The following is a 19980-nucleotide window of genomic DNA, read 5'->3' as shown; positions in this document are numbered from 1 at the left end:
TCACCTAAGAGCATCTTTCTAGTGATTGCAAAGGTAGGCACAGAACAAAAGTGTGTGGGACATGCTGAAGGGCTGCCCTTGGGCTGTGACCATCTTCCCCAGAGCTTCCTCCACTGTGGAGTCCTAAGGAAATTGTTTCTCATACTCTGTTCCCTGTGGCCCTTTTGCCCCTACCTCCAGCCATTCCCTCATTTGGCCGGGAACGTCAGGTGAGTCTGGTCCTCAGGATTCCTTTGTCACTGAAGATTAGACCAATTAAAGGGGAAGCAAGCAAACACTAGGAAGAAGACTCTTTTGCTTGCCTTTAGGCCGTATAGCTGGCAGTCTGGTGTTGAGTCAACCCCTCCATCCTGGAAGAGTTTATGGCACTGTTCTATTCTAAAGTATGGTTCCTAAGAAAAGCAGAAAAAAGTTTCTTGTTAGTCAATACATTATTGCCATTGATACCCTCAGTCTGCAGTACATATGGTATTGTACAAGGAGAAAGCCAGCTGAGATCAAGGTGGAAAGTTTCTATAATTTATGGATATCTGACACAGTTATCCTCATAAACATTTATTGACTCAAGAAACAACAGCACTTGCTAACTCAGGTGTCACTGTTCATACTCACTCAGGTATCACCCATGTGTTTGCTCAGGTATCACCCTCAAGTGTCATCTTTGAGTGTTACCCTCTCAGATCACCCTCAGGATTACTCAGGCATGGCCTGCCTGCACAACTGGTAGCTTCATTATTCTCATGGGATCATCCTACAGGACGTTTCTCCTTCCAAGTGTGTTTGATTACCTGGTCTTGCCAATGCAGGCACCAGAACTTCACCCTGAGGACTCACTGCCTCATCACATTTCCCAGATTTGGAATTGACATTTTGTTAGACAGTTAATGGCATTTTTTCAGTTTTAAAGATTGATAGTTTTAAGTCATTCCTATACCCATTTTATATAGTCAGAGGTATGCAGTCCCAGGAATTTTGATAAACTTGTTTCATGTTTTATCATTGCCTTGGCTGTATAATGCCATGTATCCTTGAGCATATCCTTTACCTTTCTGAGCCTGAAACATGTAAATAATGATAGCTGATTGGTTTGGATGATGGGGAGAAGGAAGTGAGACAACATATATAAAATTTATAGCATGATGCTGGCTCAGTTTTCCACATGTATTACTCTTTTTTTTTTTTTTTTTTTTTTGAGACGGAGTCTTGCTCTGTTGCCAGGCTGGAGTGCAGTGGCGCAATCTCAGCCCATGGCAACTTCTGCCTCCCCAGTTCAAGTGATTCTTCTGCCTCAGTCTCCCAAGTAGCTGGGAATACAGGTGCCTGCCATCACACCCAGCAAATTTTTGTATTTTTAGTAGAGATGGAGTGTCAGCATGTTGGCCAGGCTGGTCTTGAATTTATAACCTCATGATCCGCCCGCCTCAGCCTCCCTAAGTGCTGGGATTACAGGCATGAGCTACCATGCCCAGCCTTCCACATGTATTATTAAGTCCCTGAATGATATTTTCCAGCACCACCACAGTTTTTTGGTTTTTTATTTTTTTGAGACACGAGTCTCACTCTGTCACCTAGGCAGGAGTGCAGTAGTACAATCACAGTTCACTGCAGGCTCAACCTCCTGGGCTCAAGCGATTCTGCCATGTCAGCCTTCTGAGTAGCTAGGACCACAGGTGTGCACCACCACACCTGGCTAATTTTTTTTTTTGTTAATTTTTTTGTAGATGTTGCCCAGGTTGTTCTTGAAGTTCCTGGGCTCAAGTGATCCTCTACCTCAGCCTCCCAAAGTGCTGGGATTACAGGCATGAGCCACCACACCATGCCCAGTTTTCATTACTTCCTATTGTATCAGATTTCCATTTTACTATTCTCATAACATGTTATCTCTAGAGAACCTAGATTTAGAAACTTGCCCAACAGAATTTGGTTAGGAAAGGAGTTTGAGAAGGCGGAGGCAGAGGAAAAGGGGGCCTAGTAGTTTTAAAGGTGATTGCATTAATTTTGCTCACCTCCTAGATTTGCATTTCCCCCAAATAGATTCTCTCTTTTTCTTTTATCTGCTTCCTTCATTCCCCCTCACCTTTTTTTGTTTGTTTGCTTGCATTGGGGAGCCTATGGTATTTCACGTTGATCTTCAAATCTATACTTTTCCATGAAACTCTGATTGTTTTACATTTATGAAAAAAAATAGTTTAAGTTTTAGAAGTTTATACAAAGATGTTAGTTCTTCTGTATCTTTTTGTTTTGTTTTGTTTTTGAGATGGAGTTTCACTCCGTTGCCCAGGCTGGAGTGCAGTGGCGTGATCTTGACTCACCGCAAACCTCTGCCTCCCGGGTTCAAGCAATTCTTCTGCCTCAGCCTCCTGAGTAGCTGGGATTACAGGTGCTCACTCCCATGCCTGGCTAATGTTTGTATTTTTAGTACCGATGGGGTTTTACTATGTTGGCCAGGCTGATCTCTAACTCCCGACCTCAGGTGATTCATCTTGCCTTGGCCTCCCAAAGTGCTGGGATTACAGGCGTGAGCTACAAGGCCTGGCCTCTTTGGTATCTTTTCAAAAATTAATATTTATTGAGAACTTACCATGTGCCAGTCATGGTACTAAGTGCTTTAGTTATGTATTGTCTTTTTTAGTCCTAATAACCTATGGAATTCCTATTTTATTTTTGAGACAAGTATCTAGCTCTGTTGCCTAGGCTGGAATGCAGTGGCTATCTCGGTTCACTGCAGTTTCCACCTCCTGGGTTCAAGTGATTGTCCTGCCTCAGCCTCTCAAGTAGCTGGGATTACAGGTACGGGCCGCCATGCCCGGCCAATTTTTGTATTTTTAATAGACACAGAGTTTCACCATGTTGGCAAGGCTTGTCTCAAACCCTTGACCTCAGGTGATTCGCCTCTCTCGGCCTCCCAAAGTACTGGGAGTACAGGCGTGAGCTACCACATCCAGCTGTAATTCTCATTTTATAGATAAGAAACTGAGACCCTTTAAAGTTAAATGACTTGCAGAAGTCTGCACAACCGTATGGTAGAGCTGGCATGTGAACCCTGACAACCTGACATCAGATTTCACCCTTTTAACTGCTATACTTTGGTTGTATGCCATTTACAAAAATGCGATGACTTTGATATTCACAGACTGCCTCATTTTTACTCCTCATAGCTCAGGTGCATTATTACATAGTTTCTGGAAGGCATGACTATAGCAGGCTGTTATTGGAAAAACCTGGACCAAGGGACAGAAATTCCTTATGCCTTCTCTAAAATATATTTAACCAGGAAGGGGCATCTCAGCATGTTAGGTCTCTGAGATGCACTCAGAGATACCCAGTACATTATGGTGTACAAGATGCAGTGAAAAACCAAGTTCAAAACTCTGTAACACAATCTCAAAAGCCAGTCTTTCCTTGACCTTCTTGAGGAAAAACCACAGGGCCCCCCTTTGTATTTCCTGTCAGTATCCACATTTCCTTTCGAAGTATGGCCTTGAGGCCTCTCTGAATTCTCACTAGGTCTCAGTGGACCAGCATCATTAGTAACATGATTACTCTCATGTAGAAGAGGATACCTGGCTTCTATTCCTGACCTGATCATATTCTACCTATGTGACCTTGTATAAATCACTTAGTTTCTCTGTGTTCCTTTTCTTATCAGTCAGACATATTGCTTATACAAATGTAAAGGTTTGAGACCTTCCCTGTCTCCTCATGGGATTTGTAAATGACAAAACTAAAAAAAGCAAAAGAGCTGTGAGAAACCTAAAACTCTAAAACGAAATATATCAGAATTTTATAATCTCTGGGATTATGGGAGATATATATATGTTCTTCTTTATCCTTTTCCTATAATTTCCAAGTTTTCCACAGTAAGTTTGTCTTTTCTAATAACAGAAAAAAAGAAGTTTGAAAAAAGAACAATCTCAATCTATGATGATCCATCAGCATTGCACCCCACCCTATGTAAGCATGAAGTGAAAGGGAGAGAGGGAAGCCAGAGCCAGGAAGTCCATTTAAATTAGATGGTTCAGTCACAGCCCTGACCTTAAGTGTCTTTCCTAGCATCTGAGCTTAGTTAGCAGTGCTTTTTTTCTCAGTACTTGCCATATCTAGGATACAAGATTACCAGTATAACGCCTACGATTTCATTAGCGTAAAGGTGATATCCCTATAGTTGATGATCTAGCTTTATAAATTAGCAGATTCTTCTCTTTACAAAAGGATTCATCATGTTGTCTCTTTAAATTTTTAGCCAACTTTTTACAAAATGGGTGTATTAAAATACGATTTTGAATTTTGATTTTACATCTCACATACAGTTAATCTTTAGAAACATACTATTGCTTAGATCATGGGAAAGCTATTTTTATTTAATTAAATTTCTAAAAAGCAACTGCTACTACTTGTTGAGATATTTTATGTCTTATTGTTGAAGTTTGGCTCTGTCAACTTTTGGATTCTTAATTTGGAAACTGACCATGTTCAATATGATTTAAATTAAAATTGTGAGATATTGAGAAAAAAATGAAATAGGACTTTCTCCTCCTCCTCCTCTCCCACTCCCTCCCTCTCCCTCTCCTCTTTCCTCCTCCTCCTCCTCCTCCTCCTTTCTCCTTTCTCCTTCTTTTTTGGAGATGGAGTTTCTCTCTTGTCCCTCAGGCTGGAGTGCAATGGCACAATCTCCAGTCACTGTAACCTCTGCCTGCCGGGTTCAAATGATTCTCCTCCCTCAGCCTCCCAAGTAGCTGGGATTACAGGCATGCACCACCACACCTGGCTAATTTTTGTATTTTTAGTAGAGCTAGGGTTTCACCATGTTGGCCAGGCTGGTCTGGAACTCCTGACCTCAGGCGATCCACCCACCTCAGCCTCCCAAAGTGCTGGGATTACAGGCACTTTGTCACTACACCCAGCCAATAAAATGTTGTTGACTATAATTGCCCTGTTCTCTTATCAAATAATAGGTCTTAATTCATTCTTTCTATTTTTTTGTACTTATTAACCACCAGCCCCCCACTGCCCTTCCCAGCCTCTGTGGTAACTATCCTTCTACTATCTATGTCTATGAGTTCAATTGCTTTTATTTTTTAGATGCCACACATAAGTGAGAACATGTGATGTTTGTCTTTCTGCCACTGGCTTATTTCCCTTAGCATAATGATCTCCAGTTCCATTCATGTTGTTACAAATGACAGGATTTTGTTCTTTTTTACCGCTGAATGGTACTGCATTGTGTATAAGCACATTTTCTGTATCCATTCATCTGTTGATGGACACTTAGGTTGCTTCCAAATCTTGGCTATTATGAACAGTGCTGCATGGGAGTGCAGATTGTGTTTATGTTTTATTTTCTGGGACATATCCTTAACTTAAAACTTCAAAAAAAAAAAAACCACTAAATCTTACAACCTTTTATTTTATTTTTTCCTCCTGAACCTAATAACCTGATAGTAGGTGATTATTTTTTAAAAGATGGGATTTTTGTCCTCTAGGCTGCCTCAGCCTCCTGCCTGGGACTACAGGTGTGCACCACAGTGCCCAGCTAATTTTTGTAGAGATGGGGATCTCACTATTTGCCCAGGCTCGTCTTGAACTCCTGGGCTCAAGTAATCTCCTGCCTCAGCTTCCCAAAGTGTTGGGATTACAGGCCTGAGCCACCATTCCCAGCCTAAATCTTACTACCTTTTAAGTAAAATTTTTACTTTATCATATTTTAAATTTCCAAGTGCTTTGTCTGTTCCCTCTTTTGGTTTGGTGTTCGTACTGGTGCCTTTGGCTCTCTATTCATGTTTAAGTGTGAGGCCCTACAAAAATAACAGTCACAAAGTTTGTGTGTTGGAGATGTGCTTGCTGATCACTAAGCTTCACCATAGGTTGAAAGTTAATTGGCTTTGCAAAATGTAAACATATGAAGGGCTTGGGAGTTAGAGTTTCTCCAGAGAATTCTGGCTGAGGACTAATGTTGGGGAACGCTGGTGTGTTGCTTAGTCATAATCCTTTTTTCAGTTCTTTCACTTCACTCTGTCCTACACTGTGCCTGGTGCTCTTGGTCCTTTCTGGTCTCTGGTTCACATTTTCTAGAGACTATACCTTCTACTTCCTGCACAGGGTAGAGACAAATGGGGAATGTTTCACCGAGGGTTTTACTGCTCTGGTCACTGACTATGTGTATCTTTGCCCTATCCTAACAGTCCCTCTCAGGAGTCCTAATGAGCTGATAGACTGACTCTCCCCTTTCCTACTTACTTAGTTTATAACTTCATTCCTGGAAATTGCCATCCCTTCATTATCTTTCCACATTCTAAAGTTTCATTGAAATATATGACACCTATAGTCCCAGTATTTTGGGAGACCGAGGTGGGAAGATTGTTTGAGCTCAGGACTTTAAGACCAGCCTGTGCAGCATAGTGAAACCCTGTCTCTATTTTTTTTATTTAAAAAAAAAAAAAAGAAAAAATATATTGTTCACTGCTACTCCCTTTTCTTTTATTGGCTTTAAAGGTGAATATGATTTTAAATTTTTATTTTTAAATTTTTTTAAATTTATTTTTTTTGAGACAGGATCTTGCTCTATCATCACAGCTTACTACACCCTCAACCTCCTGGCCTCAAGCAATCCTCCTACCTCAGCCTTCTGAGTAGCCGAAATTATAGGCATGAGCCACCATGCCCGGCCCAGATAATGTTTTTAAAGTTCTTTGTGGCCAGCTGCAGTGTTGCATGCCAGTAATCCACCACTTTAGGGACTGAGGAAAGAGGATTGCTTGAGCTAAGGAGTTCAAGACAACCCTGGGCAACATAGTGAAACCATGTCTCTACAAAAAATTTTTAAAATTAACCAGGTGTAGCACTGCACACCTATAGTCGCAGCTACTCAAGAGACTGAGTCAGGAATATCTCTCAAACCCAGGAGGTCATGGCTGCAGTGAGCTGTGATCACACCACTGCACTCCAGCCTGGGTGACAGAGCAAGACCCTGTTTCAAAAAAAAAATTTTTTTTTTGCCTTTTTTATTCTCAGTAACTAACACTCATACCCCTGTCCAAAATCAGGGTAGCATGTTCTTAAATGACTGTGTTTTCAGTGGCTGCAGGCCAATCCTGAGGCTTCACCTCCCCTGCCCCATTCCATTGTGGCCAGAGGACTCCTGTTAGTCTTCACTCCCAGTCTAGGGTGAGTGAGGATTAGTCCCAAGGGAAATCATGGGCTCATGGTAATCCACAGTAACTCATCATTTCCGTATTTCTACATCAGGCCTGGCCTCCTTTATGACTGCATCTTGGTAGAACAGGTGGATGTGATTAGTCATTCTGTGATACACATTTATGTCCTTTGCCTCAGTTACTAAGATAGATGTGTTTTATGAGACCTTGCTTTGGAGCCAGTTATGCCTTGGGGATTTTAGTTAGGCTAAATCCATCAAAGATATTAAAAAGAGTATATGAGATCAAGAAGTAAATTAGCTCTTGAGTTATGGAATGTTCTCCCACAAGATTAGTATTTCATATTGTTTTCATTGTCATTGGGTACTAACTAGGTATAATTTAGTGTTTGAGCAGTTTTCCACCTGGACAGAAAAAAACTGCAGTGCACTGACAAAATTATATGTCTGCTCTCTACTGCTCTTAGCCAACTCTTAGTAGCCAGAGGATTTTATTTACTCCTCGGGGAAGTCATCCTGTGGATTTTATTTTCAGGTGATCTTAAAGGGTAGCAAGGAGCGCAGCACTGGGGCCACTGGAGTTAATGCAGACTCCTCCCGCTCCCATGCCATCATCCAAATTCAGATCAAAGATTCAGCCAAGAGGACATTTGGCAGGTGAGCTGGAAATATCAGGGAGTTACATTGTCTACCTTTCCTTTAATGTGACTTTGAAGTATGTTTTCTCAACAACAGGATACCCTGCCACCATGGAGTTCTTCGTTGCAGGGATACAGAATAAGAGTTGTTAGCCCTGATATAAATCATTGTACTAAAGTGTCATCAGTTGATTAACCATGAAGTAATGACCTATTGTTGGTCAACCCTAAATTATTAAAAGGGACATCGATTGCTTCTAACATGAAAAACAGTTTCAGCAGAGAAATAGTAGGGATTGGATCTCGGAGAGCTTACAAGCCAAAAAAGGTGGGGGGAGAAGATTAATTCATTCTTCTTGAAAGAAGCCATAAGACAATTGGATACATTCATTGCTTCTCTGGTGCTATCTTAGCAAATACTCTGCCACACTGATGGATGAGCCTATCTCATCTCTGAGTAATGAGTGTTTTTCTTTTCTTTTCCTTTTTTTTCTTCTTTTTTGCTGGAATGCTGTTCACAAAAGTTTCTATATAATTACCTAAGTGGTCACTTAAGTGATTAGCATTGTGGTCATTTAGCCTTTAGCCTTTTGGAAATAATGTTTTATTAATTTTAGTCATACTTACTCATAAATAATTAAAACCAATAGACGTGTTTGAGTGGACAGTACCAGCATCAGCTGACAGATCAGAATCTCACGATACTCTTGGAAAGCTAACAGTTATGTTTGTTTGTTTGTAAGATAGGGTTTCACTTTGTTACCCAGGCTGGAGTGTACTGGCATGATCATAGTTTACTGCAGACTGGAACTCTTGGGCCCAAGTAGTCCTCCTGCCTCATCCTCCTGAGTAACTGGGACTCTAGGCATGTACCAGCACACGTAGCTGATTTAGTGTGTGTGTGTGTGTGTGTGTGTGTGTGTGTGTGTGTGTGTGTGTGTAAAGACAGGGTTTCTGTATTTTGCCCAGGCTGGTCTCGAACGCCTAGGCTCAAGAGATCCCCTTGCCTTATCCTCCCAAAGTGCTGAGATTACAGGTGTCAGCCACCGTCAGCCTACCAGCTAATTTTTATAATTTTTTAAGAGATGGGGTCTTGCTATGTTGCTCAGGTCTAGAACTCCAGGCCTCAAGCAGTTCTCTGCCTCAGCCTCGACGTAGCTGGGTTTATAGGTGTGAGCTACCATACCCATCTCAGTAATATGTTTTCTTTCCAGGGGATGGGCCAATGTTAATTTCTTCCAGAGGTCATAGAATGCTGACTGATACAAAAATAAAGCTTCACAGAAGTCACTCCTGCTGTGTCTTTTCTCTAGGATCTCTTTTATTGACTTGGCTGGCAGTGAAAGAGCAGCAGATGCAAGGGATTCAGATAGACAGACAAAGATGGAAGGTGCAGAAATAAATCAGAGTCTACTGGCTGTAAGTAGTTCAAAATCTTTAATCTAAAAATCCTTCTTGAAAGACTTTGCCCTTTACATACAGGCAGAGTGGATGAATGTGGGGTGGAATCAGCAAAGCAACTGCCCTGTTCTTATACGGTAATGGAATGCCAGGATTGGAGACAGAGGCAGACCAGACAGACTCACAGTTCTAGGCAACCCTTCTCTTCTCTCCTTGCTTTCTTTTCCCCTGGTCGATCCATGCCAATTAGGAACAGAAGTATTTCTGCAGTTGCTGAATGGTTAACTCCACTAAGCTTTCTCTCTGAGCTTTAAAATTATATTAATTTTTTAAACATAGAAAAGTAGAACAAATAGTATAATGATCTCCCATATACCCATATACCTGTCAGATTCAACAGACTCAACAGTTACCAACGTATGAAAAAATCTAACCAACCCCATCCCTCCCCCTGGTTAGATTATTTTTTAAATACAGTCTGGCCAATGTGGTGGCTCACACCTTTAATGCCAGCACTTTGGGAGGCCAAAGCAGGCAGATAACTTGAGGTCAGGAGTTTAAGACGAGACTGTACAACATGGTGAACTCCATCTCTATTAAAAGTACAAAAATTAGCCAGGTGTGGTGGCGCATGCCTGTAATCCCAGCTACTCAGGAGGCTGGGGCAGGAAAATCACTTGAACCCGGGAGGTGGAAGTTGCAGTGACCTGAGATCGTGCCATTGCACTCCAGCCTAACTGACAGAGTGAGACTCAATCTCCAAAAAAAAAAAAAGAAAGAAAGAAAATCTTTGTCATCATGTCATTTATTCCTTAAATATTTTATATATCTCATCTGGGCACAGTGGCTCATGCCTGTACTTGAGGTAGATCAGCCTGGCCAACATTGTGAAATCTTGTCTCTACTAAAAATACCAAAAATTAATTGGGCATGATGGCAAGCTCTTATAATCCCAGCTACTCATGAGGCTGAGGCAGGAGAATCTCTTTAACCCAGGAGGTGGAGGTTGCAGTGAGCCAAGATCATGCCACTGCACTCCAGCCTGGGCAACAGAGCAAGACTCCATCTCAAAAAAATTTTTTTTGTATATCTCAAAGAGATACTCTTATTTTTTTAATATAGCCATAATGCTATTATCATACCTAAAGAAGTAATTATTATCCAGTAAGTATTATAATTTATCTAATTGTCCCATAAATGTCCTTTTTTTTTTTTTTGAGATAGAGTTTCACTCTTGTTACCCAGGCTGGAGTGCAATGGCACGATCTCGGTTCACCGCAACCTTCACCTCCTGGGTTCAGGCAATTCTCCTGCCTCATCCTCCTAAGTAGCTGGGATTACAGGCACACACCACCATGCCCAGCTAATTTTTTGTATTTTTAGTAGAGACGGGGTTTCATCATGTTGACTAGGATGGTCTCGATCTCTTGACCTCGTGATCCACCCACCTTGGCCTCCCAAAGTGCTGGGATTACAGGCATGAGCCACCGCGCCCGGCCCTATAAATGTCCTTTTATAGTTAACTTGTTCAAATCAAGATGCAAATAAAATCCTATGTGAGTTCTTACTCCCTCTTTCATTTTTTCTATATCAGTGTATTGATTGAAGGAAACCGGTTCATTGGCCTGTAAGCTTTTCCACAGTCTGGACTTGGCCGCCTGCATCCTTATGTTGGTGTTTAACATGACATTCTGTCCCTTATGTTTCCTATCAGGCGGCTAAGCTCTAGAGCTGTGGTGCTCACTGTGGTAGCCACCAGCCACATGTGGCAACTGAGCACTTGAAATGTGGCTAGTCTGAATTAAGATATGTTAAAGTGTAAAATACACACTGGATTTTGATTACCAGAAAAGCTCGTCGATGGGCCGGGCTCACGCCTATAATCCCAGCACTTTGGGAGGCTGAAACGGGTGGATCACGAGGTCAAGAGATCGAGACCATCCTGGTCAACAAGGTGAAACCCCGTCTCTACTAAAAATCAAAAATTAGCTGGGCATGTTGGTGCATGCCTGTAGTCCCAGCTACTCCGGAGGCTGAGGCAGGAGAACTGCCTGAACCCAGAAGGTGGAGGTTGCGGTGAGCCGAGATCGTGCCATTGCATTCCAGTCTGGGTGACAACAGCGAAAATCCGTCTCAAAAAAAAAAAGCTTGTAGAATATCTCATTTTTTTTTTTCATTATTAACTACATGCTGAAATAGTATTTTGGATATATTGAGTTAAATAAAATACATAACATTAATTTTGTTTCTTTTTTAAAAATATGACTTAGAAATTTAGAATTACATATATGATTTGCATTTATGGCTCACGTATTTCTATTGGGACACTGCTGAATTAGAGGTGTGATCAGATTTAGGTTCTTTTTTTTTTTTTGGCAAAAACAATTCATAGGTAGTTCTTAGACTTCCTATACCAATACATTAGGAGATAGAGAATGTCTGGTTGTCTCTTTTTGTGATTTTAAGATTGAAAAGAGATTCAAGTGTTGTCAGCCTAATTCCTCTATTTTAAAGTTTCCTTTCGGCCTTTATTTTTTATTTTGTTTTATTTATTTTTACTTTGTTTTTCCCTTAGCCTCTAGGTTAAGGACATATCCTTTAGCCATTTTTAACCTAAGAATTTTATCAGCCATTGATGAATCTCATCTATATGTATTATTTTATTAAGAGTTCTAGAAAGATGATATTCTAATTCTAATATTTCTTCTGTATGTTTTAGCTGAAAAGAAGAATTTTTCCTCAACTATCTGATTATCCTGACATACAGTTTGTAGTGGAAGCAAGATGATTTTTTTTTTTTTTTTTTTTTTTTTTTTGAGTCGGAGTTTTGCTCTTGTTACCCAGGCTGGAGTGCAATAGCATGATCTTGGCTCACCGCAACCTCCGCCTCCTGCGTTCAGGCAGTTCTCCTCCTCAGCCTCCTGAGTAGCTGGGACTACAGGTGCGCACCACCGTGCCCAGCTAATTTTTTGTATTTTTAGTAGAGATGGGGTTTCAGCATGTTGACCAGGATGGTCTCGATCTGTTGACCTCGTGATCCACCTGCCTCGGCCTCCCAAAGTGCTGGGATTACAGGCTTGAGCCACCGTGCCCGGCCGCAAGATGATTCTTTATTTGCCACTTTTCAGAATTAGTTGGTGTTCTTGTTACCTAATCATAACATAAGTTTGTTTGTTATTGTTGTTGTTTACTTTTTGTATTATTATAAACTCATTGAAATCATTATATATATATATATATTTCTGCTTAAATTCCACATATATGGCCAATAGGAGCTGTTTCAAGAATGTTCCTGTGTCTTTTTGACACAAGCCTACTCATTCTTGATAGTTTCCTGGCTTTCTGATATAACAAGAGCCTGTGTTCTAGGCTTATTTTGTGCATTTCCCTTCTTAGACATCAGATCAGCCATTTCTTCAATGAGCCTTAGTTTCTTTGAGAAGGAAATGGTATTTAGTGATCTCAGTCTATGTGCTAGGTGTGCTTATCACTACTACTTGCTTCTGAGCCTTTTCAATGAACAGAGCTAAAAAAATAAGGTGTTATTTTTTGTTTTGAAAGAGAAAAATGTATGTGGGATTCATAGTAATAAATTAGTTTAAAATTAAGATTGCAGTCCAGGCCCAGTTGTTCACACATACAATCCCAGCACTTTGGGAGGTCAAGGTGGACAGATTACTTAGAGCCCAGGAGTTTGAGACCAGCTTGAGCAACATAATGAGACCCCCACCTCTGCAAAAAATTTAAAAATTAACTGGACATGGTGGCACACGTGTGTAGTCACAGCTACTCGGCAGGCTGAAGTGGGAGGATTGCTTGAGCACAGGAAGTTGAGGCTTCAGTGAGCCATGATTGCACCACTGCAACCAGCCTAGGCAACAAAGCAAGACCCTGTCTCAAAAAATAAACTTTCTGGTCTGAAGAAAGCCAATGAATAATAGTATTTTTGTTTTTGTTTTTGTTTTTTGTTGTTGTTGAATAATAGTATTTTTTAAAAATAAAATTAAAATTACAAGGTTTTTATTTAATTTCTTTAAATGTATATTTGTCTCTTTTTTCTCTTATGCTAGAAATCTTAGTTCCTAACAACATTTATTTCCTCTACTTTAACATATAAATATTTCAAAATAATGCTAATATTATTTATAATATGATTAATTCCATTCAATATTTTTTGCAGTTTTTTTAAAAAATTGGGTTGTGTCCTAAGGATGTACAGTCATAACATTATGTTGTAAAATCACTTGGAATAATTCTTTGTGTTTAAGCCTACCAATTTTATAGTGTTAGGTTCATTTGTTTGGTTTTGGTTTTAAGAATTGCCTTATTTATTTGGATTTAACTTTATTTTGTAATTATTTAAAACATGTAGGCCAGGAGCTGTGGCTGACACCTATAATCCCAGCATTTTGGGAGGTCAGGGAAGGAGGATCACTTGAGCCCAGGAGTTCAAGACCAGCCTGGGCAACATAGGGAGACCCCATCTCTACAAAACATTTACAAATTAGCCGGATATGGTGGTGCGCACCTCTAGCCCAAGCTACTTGAGGCTGAAGTGAGAGGATCGCTTGAGCCCAGGTATTCAAGGCAGCAGGGAGCTGTGATTGTGCCACTGCACTCCAGCCTGAGAGACAAAGTGAGATCGTATCTTTAAAAAACAACAACAACAACAATAACAACAAATTTACGTGGTTTTAAAGTAAAAATTGTAAAATAAGCCACATTCAGAGAAGTATAGTTTCTATTCCTGTCCTCTCAACCTTGTTACCTTCCTCCCCTTTTATAATCATTTGTCTGTCTCTCTCTCTGTGTGCACTCACCTTTTTTCTTAGAAAAAATGTTAACATACTCTCAACTCTGTTTTGCACTTTGCTTTTGTCACTTAACGGTGTCCTCAAGATCACTACATGACTGTATATACAGTCATGGAGTGTATATATAGAGCTCTTCCTCATTCCTTTTTCTAGGTGCATATGCTGCCTTATGCCCCACCACATTATTTACTTTTTTTTTTTCAGAACTGAAGTCTCCAGGTAGGTACATTCTTTCTAGACCTTGTGAGGGATAAGTTGGGAGGGTGAGAGAGGGAGCCAACATTTGTTTACTTTTTTAAAAAATGCTTATAGGGATTGGTGGCCACACTTGAATTTGAGTCTGTGAAGAGCAGAGTTTGATTATTTATCCATCCCTAGTGGAGAATCTTTACAGTGGTAAAGTTGGGGAATACTGGATAGATTTTTAATAAAAGGAAATTTCCGCTGGACAAGGTGGCTCACGCTTATAATCCCAGCACTTTGGGAGGCCAAGGCAGGCAGATCACAAGGTCAGGAGTTTGAGACCAACCAGACCAACATGGTGAAATCCCATCTCTACTAAAATAAAATACAAAAATTAGTTGGGTATGGTGGTACATGCCTGTAATCCCAGCTACTCAGGAGGCTGAGGCAGGAGAATCGCTTGAATGTGGGAGGTGGAGGTTGCAGTGAGCTGAGATCATGCCACTGCATTCCAGCCTGGGTAACAGAGTGAGGCTCTGTCTCAAAAATAATAAGTAAATAAGTAAAAGAGGAAGTTTCCTCACACTTATTTATACCCCACAGCTTCTTGGATAGAGGTAGGGCAGTTGCGGGCATCTATGGCTGCTGCTAAGAATACCCATAGCACACTCTTGAGGCAAACTGCCTATTCTTGGTGGACTCCCACCACCGGCGCTTCCAAGGGATTGCTTCCACCTTCTTTCCTCCTTTCTTGTTTTTGTTTTTTTGTTTTTGAGCTGGAGTCTCACTCTGTCACCCAGGCTGGAGTGTGGTAGCGTGATCTCACCTCACTGCAACTTCCACTGCCCAGGTTCAAGCTTTTCTCCTTTCTCAGCCTCCTAAGTAATTGGGATTACAGGAGCATGCCATCGTATCCAGCTAATTATTATTATTATTATTATTATTATTTGTATTTTTAGTAGAGACTGACGGGGTTTTACCATGTTGGAGAAGCTGGTCTCGATCTCCTGACCTCAAATGATCCACCCACCTCGGCCTCCCAAAGTGCTGGGATTACAGGCATTAGCCACTGCGCCTGGCTCCTTTCCTTTTCTTTTACTACCTTTTCGCCTAGATGCGTCACTCAGAAATAGAAGGTCCCTCCTCCTCATCTTGCCCCCTGCAACTCCCACAACTGTTTCTGATGGGAGTGTTTCCCCTGGATATATGGTCCGCATATCCAAATCTCTGCTCTTCTCAGTCATGTCCAGTGAGTGCTTCTCACTGAGGGGTACACCCAGGAGCAAGTAACATTCCTTTGCCTTTGGGCCATAGACCCTGTACCTGTGTGATCAGGGAGTGGGGAAGTGGATATAGATATTTTGTTTACTTAAGTACATCAACAGTTGAGAAGAGTATGAGGAGAGAAAAGGAGCCAACAAGTCAGAACTACCACCACAGGAGCTTGAACTCTGGGACCTGAGAGTAGATCCCAGGGTCTGTGTGTTCCCCGCCATCAATGCAGAGCCAATCCTAGGATCCCAGCCTCTAAGCTGAGAGACCTTCAGCTAGGCTGCACAGGATGGTGTTTCCCAATCTAGCTTGGTTTCTCTTGTTGAATGGAAACTACAGGCCATTTTGACTTCCTTTGGGAGGATTGTCTCAGTGTGTTTTATTGAAGAAAAACAAGCTTCCTCTGGAGGTGGCATCAGATCTGTTACTCTTTCTTGGCACATGATCTTTGATGTGCTTGTTCTCTCACTTTGCAGCTGAAGGAATGTATCCGAGCACTGGATCAGGAACACACGCATACTCCCTTCAGGCAAAGCAAACTAACTCAGGTAAAGTTAAATGTGAACTTGAGTTTGTTCTGATTCATTCATTTCTTCCTTATTTCATGTATGTGTTCATTCAGTCGAGTATCCACTGTCAGTAAAGACATGATGCTGAGCACAGTGGGGAAAAGAGAAGAAAAAGGAGTCACATTCCTTCCAGGAACTCTGTCTACAAGTTGAGTATCTTTAATCTGAAAATCTGAAATGCTTCAAAAATCAAAACTTTTTTGTTGTTGTTGTTGAGACAGGGTTTTGCTCTGTCACCCAGGCTGGAGTGCAGTGGCATGATCTTGGCTCACTGCAGCCTCTGTCTCCTAGGCTCAAGCAATCCTCCCACCTCAGCCTCCCAGGCAGCTGGGACTACAGGTGCGTGCCATCATGCCTGGGTAATTTTTTGTTTTTATTTTTGTTTTTTGTAGAGACGGGGTTTCACCATGTTGCCTAGCCTGGCCTTGAACTCCTGAGCTCAAACGATCTGCCCTCCTCAGCCTTCCAAAATGCTGGGATTACAGATGTAAGCCGCCATGCCTGGCCAAAATTAAAAACTTTTCGAGTGCCATGATGCTCAAAGGATTTCAGATTTTTGGATTAGGGATGTTCAACCAGAAGGATAATGCAAATATTCCAAAATCTGAAGAAAAAAAAACATAAAATCCCAAACACTTATCTTCCCAAGCATTTCAGATAAGGGATATTCAGCCTATAATAGAACTTTATAAAGGGGCAGACTCAGGCAGAGATATCTGCAGTTTGGGGCAGTAGGGGTTCCTAGGGGACAGCAATGCTGTTCTGGTCACCACCTTTCTGTTTATTTCCAGTGTATGGTAACTCTGGGCAGGGCACAGTGGCTCATGCCTGTAATCCCAGCACTTTGGGAAGCCAAGGCAAGAGGATTGCTTGAGTCCAGGAGTTCCAGACCAACCCGAACCACATCGGGAGACCTCATCTCTATAAAAAAATTTAAAAATTAACTGGGTGTGGTGGTTCGTGACTGTGGTCGCAGCTACTTGGGAGGCTGAGGCAAGAGGATCAGTTAAGCCTCAGAGGTTAAGGCTGCAGTGAATTGTGATCACGCCACTACAGCCTGAGTGACAAAATGAGACCTCATCTTAGAAAAGAAAATGTTGAATAAGTGGAGTCTCTGAGCCTTTGCATTAAGTAGAGTGCTGTAGCTGTACTTGCTACTTTCTTGGCTGTAAGACTTAGACAAGTGTTTTGGCACAAAAAAAATAATGGCTTCAGGCAGTTAAAATGAATGGGCTAGATTTTCTACATGTACTGATAGGAAAGATGACCAGGATCTATTGTGATGTGAAAAAAGCAAGCTGTAGAACAAGGTAATAAGGTGATTGCCTATGTGCTTTCTATTATTATGTAGCCACACAGGGGAAAATGTTTAAAAAGATGCAGAAGAAACAGCATTAGATCTCTTTGGAAGTAACAATGGGAATAAAGGTGAAACTGCAACTTTTCATGTTAGAAGATCATATATTGTATGACCACTAAATGTTTTTATCACTTTTAAAATGTGCAACAAGGAAAAAAACACTACACAGAAAAATTACATAAATGTTAACTATGATTATTCTTAGTGGAACAAATAAGGGTTTTTTTGTTTTGTTTTTCTGTCATGAAAATGTGCCACTTTATTAACAGAAAACACCAATAGATGTTAAATCAGCATTCACAATGGCTGCGGAAGAGTGGCACGGGAGGGTCTACCTAGGTGTAAACAGCTGTGAAGACAGTTGTGGGTGCCCTGAGTTCTTTTTCGACTTGTGTGTCTGCACAGTGGAGAACAGACAAGGTAGAGGGATGTCTAGGAGAAGATCTTTTTGTATGCTGCAGGATGAAGCCAGCCCCGCAGGTGGGCAGTTTTATTCTGTGCACCTAGGGTAGCAGCTCTATGGGACCTGGGCAGAACCTGTAAGAACATAACTCCTTACCCATCAGAGTTGTTGGTCTATGAGTTAGGTCTTTTCAAACATGATTTTAACCAAGGACACAGGAAACCTACTTATAGGTGGTTAGTCCTGATTCTGACATTGACTCTTTTATTTTTTATTTATTTATTTTCTAGAGGAATCTTGCTCTGCTGCCCAGGCTGGAGTACAGTGGTGTGATCTCGGCTCACTGCAACCTCCACCTCCTGGATTCAGGCAGTTCTCCTGCCTCACCCTCCCAAGTAGCTGGGACTACAGGTGTGCACCACCATGCCCATCTGATTTTTGTATTTTTAGTATAGATGGGGTTTCACTATGTTGGCCAGGCTAGTCTTGAATTCCTGACCTCAGGTGATTCCCCTGCCTCGGCCTCCCAAAGTGCTGGGATTACAGGTGTGAGCCACCACACCCGGCTAGCTCTCTTATTTTTTACAAGTTTCCCATTCCAAGAAAATGTTTCTTTTTAATTAAAACATAGTAATTCCAACTGTACATACAAGTATAAAGAAGAAAGTAAAAGGTAACTTAAAATCCCAGACCTCAGTGATAACCACTGCCACGTTAGCGAACTTCCTTTTAGTCATCTCTCCATCATGTAGACTCATATGGATCCGCTTACAGAGTTATGGAATCATATACCTTTTTCCCTCAAAGATACAAGCTTTAGATACCTTTCTGTGTTCCTAAGTACAGGTAGAATCATTTTTAATGGTTTAATTATATTCAGTGTATATTTTGCTCCCTGTTTATAAATACCTAGATTATTACTAAATATTACTATTATAAATAATGTAATGAATGTCACATATACCTTTTTTTGGTCAATTGAGCAATTATTTCCTTAGGATAAAGTCCTACAAGTGTGATTGCCAAACCAAGAGTAACATACTTTTTCTTGTTTTGTTTTGTTTTTTTGAGACAGGTTTTTGCTATGTTGCCCAGACTAGTCTCAAACTCCTGGGCTCAAGCGACCCTCCTGCCTCAGCCTTCTGAGTAGCTGGGACTACAAGTGAGTGCCACTGTGCCTGGCTTTTTTTTACATTTTGATACATATTGCCAAACTGCCCTCTGGAAAGCTTGTCCAGTTCATGGTACATGGCAGTGTAAAAGAGTACCCGTTTCCCTGGACCCTCATCAGGGAAGAGCATCATTAGTCTCTTAATCTTAGGAGTTAAAAATATTGTTTTTTTTTAAAACGGTTTGTTTGCATTTTTTGGATTGGTGATGTGGTGAGTACCTTCTTCTGCGTTTATTGGCCATTTGTATTTCTTCTTTTGTGAATTACATTTTTGTGGACAGAGGGGAACTATGGCCCAGCATCCTGCACCTAGTAAGTAGTCAGTATGGATTTTGTTAATTGACTTCATTGACTTCCTTCTGTTTTGCACAGGTCCTGAAGGACTCTTTCATTGGCAATGCCAAAACCTGCATGATTGCCAACATCTCACCAAGCCACGTGGCCACTGAACACACTCTGAATACCTTGCGCTATGCTGATCGGTAAGTCAGCTACCAGATGGCATGTTGTGTGTAAGTGTGCATGTGCATACCCATGCAGCACTCGTGCGTGAGCAGGTGTGCACAAGTGTGTGTGTGCACATGCATACACATCTCTCCCACTCACACACACACAGGGATCTGACTTTGAGCGCCACAGCCTTGTTCTTGGCAATCAGTCATTTGAAGACTGTAACCTGGTAGGCCCTATCACTTTGCAAGCATGACAAGAGGAAGATGACACATTCCCTGTTCAGGAGTTGACTCCATCAATGGCTTTTAATGGCTAGGGGGAAGTGAAATATTAACAGGTGGAAGGCTCAGTGATGTTTTCTTCCTTCTGGCATCAGCCTGAATTGTAATAAATAGAAGATATTACTTGTCAAGGCAGAATCACTTAGAGCTATGTATGTCCGGAAGGGCCCAGCCCAGACATGTTACTAGAGGATAAACTGAGGCCGAGAGAAGGGTAGGATCTTTCCAAAGGCTCACTCGGAGTTGATGTCAGAGCCAGCAACTCTGACTTCCTGGCCAGGC

At 41.3% G+C, this 19980-nt stretch overlaps 1 protein-coding gene across 5 annotated transcripts in view; it reads left to right on the top strand.

Annotated features, from left to right (window-relative positions):
- KIF24 (kinesin family member 24) overlaps window positions 1-19980 on the top strand; it is a 67952-nt gene that overhangs the window by 41386 nt on the left and 6586 nt on the right. For all 5 annotated transcript variants that reach the window (XM_054257153.2, XM_078370869.1, XM_078370867.1 and 2 more), the window contains 4 exons: window positions 7689-7810; window positions 9105-9210; window positions 15938-16009; window positions 19337-19446. In XM_054257153.2, coding sequence (XP_054113128.2) covers window positions 7689-7810; window positions 9105-9210; window positions 15938-16009; window positions 19337-19446 — 410 coding nt within the window. The remainder of the gene's footprint in view (window positions 1-7688; window positions 7811-9104; window positions 9211-15937; window positions 16010-19336; window positions 19447-19980) is intronic.

This window comes from Callithrix jacchus, chromosome 1 (assembly GCF_049354715.1).
Source record: "Callithrix jacchus isolate 240 chromosome 1, calJac240_pri, whole genome shotgun sequence".
NCBI classification, from domain to species: domain Eukaryota; kingdom Metazoa; phylum Chordata; class Mammalia; order Primates; family Cebidae; genus Callithrix; species Callithrix jacchus.
The sequence above is the reverse complement of the archived record's forward strand: the minus strand, read 5'-3'. Positions and strand labels throughout refer to the sequence as shown.